Here is a 12011-nt window from a genome sequence, read left to right on the forward strand (position 1 = left end):
CCTCAGGAAGACAGAATATGGATTGAGGAAAGGGAATTTTGCCCTTAGTATTTGACTTCAGCAAAATAAGTACAACAATGTAATCTCCAATACTTGTTGAGTAGGTGAAAGCCACTGATATTTATGTCCCAGAGCTCTTGGATACTTTCAAATAAGACAAATTCAAACTTCCTCAAGACCAACAGCAATATTAATTTCCTCTTCAAATATCAATAAGCTTAAGTTAAGGTACTTTTACATTTATATTTTCCATTATCTGCAAGGGAATATACCCAGGCTTGATTTTTGTGTGTTTCTGATGACATTGTTCAATGTCAAAGGGTTAAAAATTCTAAGGAAAGCACACCAAATGGACAGTGACCATCAACAGCAAAGCACCAGGCTGTGCTACAAGAGCTAAGTCTGCACAACAAGCAGAAAAATATGAAAAGTCACAAGACTGACTGCCACCAATTTTAAAATCTTGTCCAGAAAGTTATTGATGTCAGCCTATAGACCCTTGCCAAAAATACAGAAACAAGTGGAAAGTACTAATTGATCATATGTAGAGAAACATTCCTCTTCTATTGCCTTTCCCTCCAAATAATTCAGAAAGTTTTAAATTAAATGAACAAACCCTATAAAAATTATTAAATGTCAGTGCATTTTCTCTCTCAGCACAAAAGCTGGCCCTTGCAGCAAACAGAGCTTTCTGGAAGGACTGGTCACAAGAGTATATAGTAAATGGAGAAATACACAGATTTAATTTTCTCCCTTATTTTTTTCAGCTATTTTTTAATTTCATTTTTAATGTGTTGGTCAGAATTTTGCTTTACAGTTCTCTGAACCTACCTTGTATTTTCAGGATACTGGCAGCTGTTAAAGCCCAATATTGCTTTGGACTAGACCTTACAAATTTGGGTGCAGGATTATTTTTTTTACAATTCAGCATCTAAGTGTCTCAGTAATTCCCAAAGGTAGCAAATGATTCTGTATCAGCTGCACTAACATTAGACAGTGGCAAAGCAAGGATCTCTGTCTGATGGAAGTTGTCCATCAACAGCAAGGCAAGCTCCTGGCAGCAGGAGAGCAAACAGAAAAGGAGATGTCTTTGCAGTTTGTGACAAAGTGAACCTGCAATAGGTGATATAACTATATTTTAAAAAAATCTTATGTTGGGAAAACATACCTTATGCAGGAAACTGCAAATACAGGGAACAACAAGCACTGCCTATGCAAAAGACTACATCGTACTTTGAATCACTTTGTGCCGTGTTTTACTTGTGGTGTAAACACACATATATGCACACACATTCCCATCCCTCACTTGTACTCCCAATAATAGCAAAAATAAACATGAAAAATAATATTAAAAAACTCTGTATTCAGTAATATTCACACCAAAGTATATGTATAGATATATCCATTAAAATTATGAACATTTCTAAATATATTTTATGTATCATACATATATTTATATGTATAATTACATATCCACAGAAGTCGTCTTGCTGTGCTAAAGCCAGCAGTAAAAGCAAAAACAGGTTTCACAATAGGACACCCATATATGCATATGTACTGGCTGTTTGGTTTGTGAATTTATTTACAACTTAACTATATCATAATAAATGCTTACTGTTCTATTGTACAAACGTAATAGTAAAGGTTTAGGTTTGTTTTTTAAATACAAAGACTGCAAATGAATACATGAAAAAAATTACACACCATGTACAGTATTTATAATTTATAAATGCAAAGTTAAGACCTCTTTAAATTATTGCACTTGCTTATTTTTACAAAGATAGTTTATATGTATCATATATATATATATGTGTGTGTGTGTAAATATATATATATATAAAACAAATTTTTCAGCTCACTAAATGTAGTAAAGTTGAATGTTGTTACCTTGAAGTTCTGTCTTCTCCACATTACAGCCCAACCTGAATTTGGAATATTTATGAAACTACTCTACAAATCAGTTTGATCTACCCTAGAAAGCAGTCCATTATTTTAGGTTTATTTGACAGAGTATACACCCGTATTACAATCGAGCACAGTTTTTGGTCAGAAAGCAAACAAAAGTTATGATGTGCCTTTGCTAGATTGGGATATAGAACCTAAAGTTTGAACATTAACTTCTTTGTAGTAGTGTGCAGAAAGCCTTTTTTGTGTTTCGAATTAATAAATTAATTGTTCCACTTCACAGAACTGGTCCAATATCACAGTGTTTGAGGCAAATGCATTATTTCAAGAGGGTCATGATTGATTTGAGCATCTAATAATCTCTATTTTTTAACATGAACAGTGCTTTTTGCTACTCCTACAATTTTAACACTATATGCTCTAAGTGCAGTCACAGCAAACTGATCACACTGTTTTAAGTTTACACAGGAAAAAAATCAGTGACACATAAAAAGATGAATTCCACTCTGCATGTCCTCTCCAATTCAATATGATTGATCATATACTCCAGCTAAAAAACCCTGTTTCATTTCTCTAATGATTACTTACAGAAAAAAAATTACTGCCATGAGTCGAATCATTACAGTAGAGTGTTGTAGGATCATGCAAAATTAATAAATTAATTGTAACAATGGAATTTGCCATGCTGTAATAAAATATGCAACATCTCAGATGAGCATCATGCTACATCAACTATTTTTCTCACTTAGTGCATACCTTTCAGGCACATTTTCATAATACACTAGAAATGCTCAGTTACAGCTTCAAACAGTGTTTTTACCTTTACTAGACATAGGAGGGAAAAGCAGCTGGAATTATTACCAAGAAAAATGCAATTCTAAGAACATAAAATCTAAGACTTCTAGGAAAGGAATGATCTGTTAAGCTTTTTATACATTCTTTTGGGCAAGATGAGTTTTAGTAGGATAAAAATGCAAGGAGGAGTGACTTTAGATAATTTAACTTAATGAGTCAGATGTCTTACAAACCTAGATGTCTTAATAAACTGCGAGTTTGAGTCCAGAACTTTGAATAGTTAAATCTCAAGATGTGTTTGATTCATCAAATTCAAATGCAGCTCCAAAGTTCTAACTTTTGGTGGATTTGACTTTGGAAGTGCAGGTACAAGTATTTTTTTTCAAAACACTTACACATACAAATCTGTATTCTGTAAATGTTAAGACAGACTACATTTGCTTAAATAAATCAGCTCATCATGACTATGTTTTTGGTCTAAGTCATAACAAGGAGTAATATTTTGTCATTACCTTTCTCCTTTTACACACCGGGAAATCAAACCAAATCACAGCCACTGGAGCCAATTTTTAAAAATTCTAACAGAAATTATATTATAGCAAACATATTTTATGTGGTTTGGATAGTTGTATGATAGAAACAGTTGCTGATTCACTTGTGACGTTAATAAAACAAGTTAGTGCCAATTTGATAAATCTGCCAGGGAAACATGTCCTCTATCAGTACTTACAAACTTCAAAACATAACAGCGTGTGATACTGCCAAACATTTTTAATGGCAGGAAACAGAACTAGTGAAGTTATCTTTACTGTCAGTGAGTAAAAGATGAGTGGAAAGCTTTCCATACACACAGATCTAGTGTGATATGGAATACTTTTGCAGTGCTTTTAAATCAGCATTTTTAAATGGAAAGGGGGGGGAAAAAAAGGGAAAATAATGGCAAATATATTTAATGCAAATATGCTTAAGTAAACATACTTAGCCTGCAAAGAAAAATATTCCATCCAGTTGCTGAGGTGCTGAGGTATCTGAATTTCAATGAGCATTTCTGTAGTCATCATAGATTTAGATAATTTCCATGTAAATTAGGAATGGTGGATTTTGTCTCAAAAGTACTCTTATTGGACAAAAGGGTGCATCTGCATTATTTAGCTGAAACAGAATGGCTACGGAGTAAAGTAGAGGACACAGCATGACATGTTTTTCGTTCTACTTTGCTGTAATTGTTTCCTGCCATGTCTTCCTTCTTTTGTTTTTGCTTTTTTCCAATTCCAAACCAGTTTGCTGTGATTACCAAAGAATTTCTGCACTTAGAATTAGTAAGGCAAGCTAAAAAACAAAAAAATAAATTATGGGGCTGTTGCTAGGTAACATGCATCACACAAATAAGATAACTTCATACTGAATTCTCAGCCTGTGGGATCTCTATGTACAGCAAAGGCTTAGGTGCATTTATACATTATGCGACTACGGATCACGCACTGTACACATAAACAGATACTGGCATGTGCTCGACCATAACAGAAGGCAAAACTCAAGAGGCCAAGTTGTTCACATGAAACCCAAAAGCTGGCATGCCTATTAGAGCAATAGAGCCCAAAAGACAGTAGATGGAAAAAGAACAGCTGTGTTCTGTCTTCAGGTCACTACTGTTGCAACTGTGTTGCAGTTACACAATGGCCATGTTATCACGGAACCTCCGCAAGAGTGCATTATCTGTGAAAAAGCATATAATGCACTATAGGCTGTATGTGAAAGGTATGCAAAGACTGTGTTTTCACCTACTGTGTGGATCACTATGAAGATTTTTTTTTCTCATTACTTCTAAGAGAAAGACAAAGGCAAATTAAGTGTTGTGAAACATATTCTGTACAATTGCACTAAATTTATAAGAGTGGCATTACATGTAAGTCTGTGCATAAGTTTGTAAGGCTGAGGCCTAAGTCAGCACAGAACTGTAAACACACCATTTAGTGTACTTTTCTTCAGTCAGCTATTCTTTCACTAAGAAAGGCATTTCTAAACTTTGAAATTTCTCTAACTAGGGGAAAAAACCAGACAAATGGAGAAGTTTCCTAATTTCACTCATCTTGGGATGGGGGGAAAAAAGCAGTTGAAGACATGCAGTGTTACTGTGCAACACAAAAGCTAGTCGATACAAAAACCATTTTTGATTTATTGTGATGGTACCACAATCCCTCTCATCAGACCTGACTTTTCTGACAAGCCTTTTCTTCCCAGCAGGTAGCATACTTCAGATATGTCTCCAATACCTTTTAAGATACAGCTCAGCAGGTAGAAATAAAAATGATGACTTTACTTAACTGTGAGCTAGGCAAGGAAATCTTTGCTGTCACATTTAAATTTAATCCAATATTTCTGTCACTATGGATACAAAAACTCCAACCTGAAATTCCCTCTTATATTGGGGATAATTAACCAGTACTTCCATTGTTTTAAGGAAGGAGTTGCCTAGTTTTTTAAAACATCCTAAAGAACAAAGCACCATCACTAGTTCTATCAATATTTCCCTTGTGAGTGACAGACAACTGGCATCATGATGCTTAATGAAGTACTTTAAAACTTTAACCTGAATGTTGGTTTTCCTTTAGTTTGCAGCAAGAGAATTCACTGTAACCTAAGCATAAATTATAGTCTCCAAGGATTCTGCTGGAGTTCAAACTGATTACAAGTAGATCACACATAAACATTCACAATAGCAATGGGTATATTGTTCTATTTATAGCCAAGAACTCCCAAGTGACACTGGTGTTAAAGCCAGCCACAGTACGGTATAATAAAAGTACCATTGAAACCCTTACTAGAAAGATACAATTTAGAAGTACCCCATAAGATTCCCCCCCACCCCCATCAGTTTTAAATTAAGGCCTCAGCAATTTAGCCCATGATATAAGGCCAGTCTTTTATATTCACAAGTTGTAAGTTCTCTTTTGATAGCTGACTCCAAACATCTGGGTTGTCATTTTCCCTCTGCTTACGTTGTGTCACTGGTGTAGGTCAGGAGATTGGCTGCCAGAGTCATTTAGCTGAGGTAACTCCATGGGTGTTACCTTCCCAGGCAGGTCTACTTCTTAGCATTTTGCAGCTTTCCTTTTTCCTTTTTTTTTTTTTTTCTTTTTCAAATAAAAATGAAACAAAACAAAAAACAATCCCCAAAACAAGAAGGGGTGCTTTTCAGGTTAAAGCAATCTGTTGCTGCTGTTCAGTCATCAGTCTTCACAGGAAGAGAATCTGAGGTCCCAGGAGCAAGGGATTGAGAAGAAATCCATATAGAGGCTTCCTCACCTCTCGTTACTTTCTCCCATTGGTTAAGATTGTCCCTGGAGATGCAAAAAATTGAAGGTAAGATACTGCTCATAAGTTAACTGGGATTTACTTCTTCCTCACAATAATGTCTGCTGTACTATACTTTGAGATTTATATTTATGTAAGTACATTTATATTAGTACCTGTATGTCATCAAGCTTTTATCATCGACACATTATTTCAACCTTCAGCTTCAGCTATCCCATTCGGTAATTCTATACGACTCATATCCATGTCAACTCTATCCTAGCCTACAGTACATCTTCCTTCCCCAAAGCAAGCCCTGAAGTGAGAGGTTACCACCTGCTTCCAGGACAAATTTATAGCCCTCATGGCTGCAGGAAAGCCCAGCTGTGACCCAAGAGACACAAGACTGCAGAGTCTCTGAAACAGCACTCTGAAGCACAGGAGCAGATAGATTAGATAGATTAAGCTTTCTGAAACTCCTGCAAAAGGGCTGCCTGACAGTATATAAAATGTTGCATACCAGGATCATAGTATACATTTTCAACTACTACTGTGATAATCATATTAGCAGTCTACTACATTTAAAGGGTACCCCTTCTTTGAGATATAAATGTATTTTAGTGCCTCACAGCCTGGCCAATCCTTAAATTCACAATTCTGTTCATAAGCCACAAAATGATGAGAAATGAAGCTGGTAATGTTCTAATGATCTGAAGGGGGTACAAACCCATAGTCTTACTTGCTGTGCACCAGTACCACTCTAGTGATTGGGAAGTCTGTGTTGATGATAGGCCTTGCAACCAATGGCCAAATCTCAACATTCAGTCTTCAAACACATACAGAAAGACAGCAAACCCAAATGTTTCACCTTCATCCTGTCAGATCCCTAGTTACTAAAGCAACAGTTCTTAGATGCCTTTGGTAAACTAACAGGATGACAACAGTACTAAAAGGTGTCCTATGGTATGTCACCGTGATATTACATCGGAATTTATGTGGCAGAGCTCTTCTGATTTTTATGTCATAGCTGTGTCAAAACATTTGCTAAAACAGCAAATAATCTGAAAGCACAGCATATAAGCAAGAGGAGAAAATGTTGCACTTTCTGGGGGTAGTGGAAGGCATGATCTGCTGAAGTCTACCAAAGAAGGCTGGTGCCCTCTAGGGTAACCCCTGCACCATTTTCTGCAGGAAAATGCTCTGCCAGTGCTTCAGGCCAACTGCAACTTATGAAGCCAGCATTAATATGACATTGAGCCTCAGTTAATATAATCAGGCACTAAGTATGAGAAAAAATGAAGCATCACTATTTCTGTCCCCTTCCTGGACCTGGGAAAGTAATGAGAATTGCAGCCAAAATATTTTAAAATTATAGATTTCATTAAGAATTGAGAGACCCAAAAGCACAAGCAAAATAGTTTCAAATTATATGATCTGAAAGAAAGGGGGGAAAAAAATCACTTCATCCTCCAAATAAATACACTACCATGTATTTACACTTTTGTAGACCTACTGAGTACATGGCTAATACATGTAACACAGGTGGTCTAATAGCTTTGATCTACACAGGATGACAAGGAAAACATTTAAAAATATGGAATAAATTACCAGACATGAAAACCTTCTAGACTACCTTACTTAATGGAAAACCAGTGCTGAATTCTTTTTTTCTTCTTTTGGTAAGGTATTGATAATATGATTCATTTGCCTTTGAGCTCCCAATGAAGCCCTGGCTCCTAATATCTGTAATAAATGCCCAGAGGTTCTAAAAATAAAAGCCTTGATGCTGACATGCTGCCTTGGCTGCCTTTGCTGCTATTATTTGCAGCTGGTGTCTGAGTTTCAAAGAACACAAGGACACAGCAGCTTAAATATTGTGTTCATGAATGAGCCCTGCTGGTGAAGAGGTGATATAAAAATTGGTTCAGTCAGCAACTCAGGAAACAACAACAACAAAAAAAAGAGGCTGTTTCACTCTGTAACACACCAAATAACAGTTACCCATCAAAAATAAAGGAAAAACAAAAATGTAGAGCAAAATCAGTGATTTGAAACATTCTGGAATATTCTAGACCCTGCAATAACATCAATTTTTTTTTCTGCCTATGCACCTGAAGTTATATCTGTGTTCTGACTTCATGTTCTCCGTCTCCGAGTCTTAACCCTCAAACTTCCTCTTCATTCTCTTCAAATAAAAAGCAGAGGATAATTTCAAGGCTAAGACAAAACTACCAAACTGCTCCTCAGAAGACTTTATGCCAGGGTGTTGATTTTCAAGAAGCTCTTTAGTCCTGCAGAGGCTTTATCTACTCATCTATGTTTCAGTTTTGCATTAGCACAATCTAAACTAAACAATGCACAACAGCAAGACAGGGAGCCATCTGTCCAGAGCTCTGTCCAGTGTGGAGACTGTGGCAGCGTAGCTTTCAGAAGTACCATTATAACAATTTGAATTACAAACAATAAACATAATTTCTGGAATATAAAAACAATCATATAATCTCTGCCAGGAGTCTGCTTCTACTTCAGACATCACACCTTCTACAGAGAAACCAACTCTTGAAAAGACATTCATGCTTGACCTTCAGAATTAGGGAGACCCTTTTTCCAGAGCAGTGCTTACACGGGTGTTTGATATCCACGATTCAACTTCAAATATCCTCATCTGAGTTCTAAAAGATGAACCACCAAGTAAAACAGGCCAATTTTGCAAATAAGCCTCATTGGGATATCCACATGGCCAGAAATCCAAAGATATTTATCTTCCAAGATTGCTGCTCCTGTGAAAGATACTGTGCAGTTTGAAACACTCCACCTAGCCTCTCTAAGGCCCAGCTTCCATTAAGTGTTATAAAAATTTGATTTTGATCAAGTTTTCACTTAGAGGGTGGTGAGGCACCCACTTGCTGAGAGAAGCTGTGGATGACATATCCCTGTAAGTGTTCAAGGCCAGGTTGGATGAAGCTCTGGGCCCTGCTCTAGCAGAAGATGTCCATTCCCACAGAGGGGAGACTGAACTAGATGATCTCTTCCAAGGCATCTTCTAACCCAAACCATTTTGAGAGTCTATAATTTTCTTGGATAAACCAAATGCATTATTTAGTCTCTCTACTAAGATCTCAAATAATTCCTTCAGCTCTTTACATTCTCTGGTTTGTTCATGTCTTTATCTACTCTCCTTAAAGCATAGGCACTAAACAAAATTCCAGCTGTAGCCCCATTCACATAAAAACTACAGAGGTATAGTTTCCAATCCTCCTGAATATTCCTTCCACATCCATCTAAGGGTTGCATAGCCATGCCAGCAAAGGTACCTTAGTGGTAGATGACTACTAATGATGGCTCCTAGATACTCACTGTTTTCATAAGGTGGTCCTCTCTAACAATGACACAGACCTACATATTCTTCTCTCAGCTATATGAAAAAGTGCTTGTATGTGAATGAAAATGTTTTGCTAACTACTACATTAATTCAAGGCATTTGTCAGTTACTTAACAAATAATTTAGTCCACAAGATCCACAAAAGGAGGTCATACAGGACAAAGAAAAAGTTCAATGTAAGATAGAATTTAGGGACCACAACATAACAAAAAAAATGAGAGAATACTAGTAAGAGCATAGAAAAACAGACCTTTAACCACTCGATACAACTAGAGATGGCAGACATTTTATGAAACAACTGGGGTTTTCTAGAAAATATGGATTAACCTGAAAATTTTCATGAAGCATTCATTGGTTTCAGCAAACTTTTTGTCAGGAAAGATTGCTAACGCCCAGGATATAATTACTGGACAGAACTACCTACAAAGCAATCCACCATCATTCCAGTGGAGAAGCAGCCAACACATAAAGGACTCTTGCCTCTTTTCCAGAACAACCCAAGCTCCACACCCACTGTGTTATAGGAGAAAGTTACATCTGCTTCTCCCATACCTGAGTGTTACCACTCCTTTGCTATCAACTGCTGAATATTTTCTAGATATTTCTTTTTCTGGTTTTTAATAGAAATTACATTATATGAAATAAATCCACGTGCCAAACACACATTTTTTAAGTAAAGAGAATACTGGCCAATCTTTATTGTGGGAACCATGCTGAAGTAAAAAGGACAGAGGGAAATTACACGGAGCCAGAGCAGACAGGGATGCACAAACACTGAACTGTTTCTCTCTAAATGCTTTTGGCATCTAACACATTTTAATCAGCTGTGTCTGTAGATCTACACTAGATAGTCCCTGACAGCAGTTATCACCTCTCGGTTTCTGAACACATCGATGTGAGATGATGTGTATCCCTGTTAATATTCATGCAAATTCTAAAATTAAAAATCTGTATTTCCAGACAAACTTGCAAAGCACTCTTGCGTTGTCCTTGACCAAGGTATCGGCTATGCACATTTACTCACCTGCATGCTCGGAGTAGTGGCCCAGTTGGAGGAAAGATCTGTGCAAGGGTGGTGTAACATGGGATGGCTACAGCATTGTAGAACCCAATCTATGAAAAACAAGAAATTAAAAAAAATAGCTTAAGTTTTGCCAAACTACAATACTGGAAGCTAACAGCTCAAAGCTCTTCACTTATTTACTACTTGTATTAGTTATTCACACTTCTGCATCACCCTTTAACATCCAAATGCTTTAAAATAAGCAGCAACAGTGAAATCTTTGGTAATTACAAGCTTCTTACATGCCTTTCTTTTATGACTGATATGGCTGCTTCAGGTAAGGTTTTCTACAGAACCTTTTATTATTCAATTGATTCACTTCTTTGTTCAGGATATGTCTACCTGTTTGGTGTCAGTAGCAGCAGGAAGTAGGTGGAGATGTTAGAGACATTTCTGCAAACATTATTCATGTGATGATTTTATTTTTTAAAAAAGGAAGGCTGTGCAGCATTCACAAAACATGGTCAGATTATGGATTGTTCTGATGTCCTGCAGGATATGCTTGCATAGCTCAATATACTAAAATGCTGTGGGCTTTGCACACTTGTGAATGGTGTGCAGTATGATCAATGATCATGTACGCAGTTCAATAATACATTTTTACCATTATCACATTTAGGGAAAAAGGGAAAACTCAATGAGCACATTTTTAATGATATCTGACTCAGAGACATAGGGGCCTGTGACAGCTACGATATCACAGCTGAATTGTCATGACATTATGAAATTTTTAGAAAATGTTACTTATATATTATCAAGGATCACAGATTGCATTCAGAATCATTATAACATCCCTCACTTATCCCAGACTCTTGATAGTTGCAATAGTGTACTATGAGCCCCTCTTTGGATGGAATTTTTAAGTGCCTTTTAGTGAAATACTATGTATTATACCATGACCAAAGCATTTTATAATATCTCTTTTTTTAATAGTCCAAACGTTGATCCTTATTCAGAAATGGAAGAGCAACTCTTGTTTTCATCAACACAAAGATTCATCCCATACTGCTATGTAACCAAGTCTTCTGTGTACTTTAAATAAAAATAAGATACATTTTCTGAGCTGTGAAGCCAGATGAAGTACTTACAGGGATGAAGTACTTACAGTGCAACCAATAGAAAGAAACTGCAGTTGGCTTTAAGGCAAGGCTACATACAGATGGGATGTCTGCTCATCCACACTATTTCATATACTGCCTCATTTTCTTCCCATTTGTTTTGGATTTTTTCTTTTCTTCTTGTTTGCTAATTTTTAAGGGGAACTATTTTATTTCAGTGGAAAAAGATGACTCTGTAATTGTCAACAACTAGAACAGGACATTAGATGCAGTCACCCTGTAGACCTTCTGGCTCAATGAAAATCACAGAATCAAAGGACGTGATGAGTTGGAAGGGACCCTCAAGGACCATTGAGTCCAGCTCTGCATAGGCCCATCCCCAAGAGTCACACCATTGTCCAAATATTTCTTGAACTCTGTCAGGCTGGTGCTGTGACCACTTCCTTGGGGAGCCTGCTCCAGTGCCCAACCACCCTCTGTGTACAGAACCTTTTCGTAATATCCCACCTTAACC

General features: G+C 36.8%; 1 protein-coding gene across 1 annotated transcript in view; it reads right to left on the reverse strand.

Moving 5' to 3' along the window:
• Positions 1-1371: 1371 nt before the first annotated feature.
• Positions 1372-12011, reverse strand: part of PDE10A (phosphodiesterase 10A) — a 167048-nt gene continuing 156408 nt past the window's right edge. Inside the window, exons 21-22 of the mRNA XM_058802226.1 lie at positions 10401-10489; positions 1372-6041 (exon numbers count right to left, since the gene is read on the reverse strand). Of these exons, the coding sequence (XP_058658209.1) occupies positions 5924-6041; positions 10401-10489 (207 nt within the window). The 3' untranslated portion in view covers positions 1372-5923. The remainder of the gene's footprint in view (positions 6042-10400; positions 10490-12011) is intronic.

The sequence above is a fragment of the Ammospiza caudacuta genome, chromosome 3, assembly GCF_027887145.1.
Source record: "Ammospiza caudacuta isolate bAmmCau1 chromosome 3, bAmmCau1.pri, whole genome shotgun sequence".
In the NCBI taxonomy this organism is placed as follows: Eukaryota; Metazoa; Chordata; class Aves; order Passeriformes; family Passerellidae; genus Ammospiza; species Ammospiza caudacuta.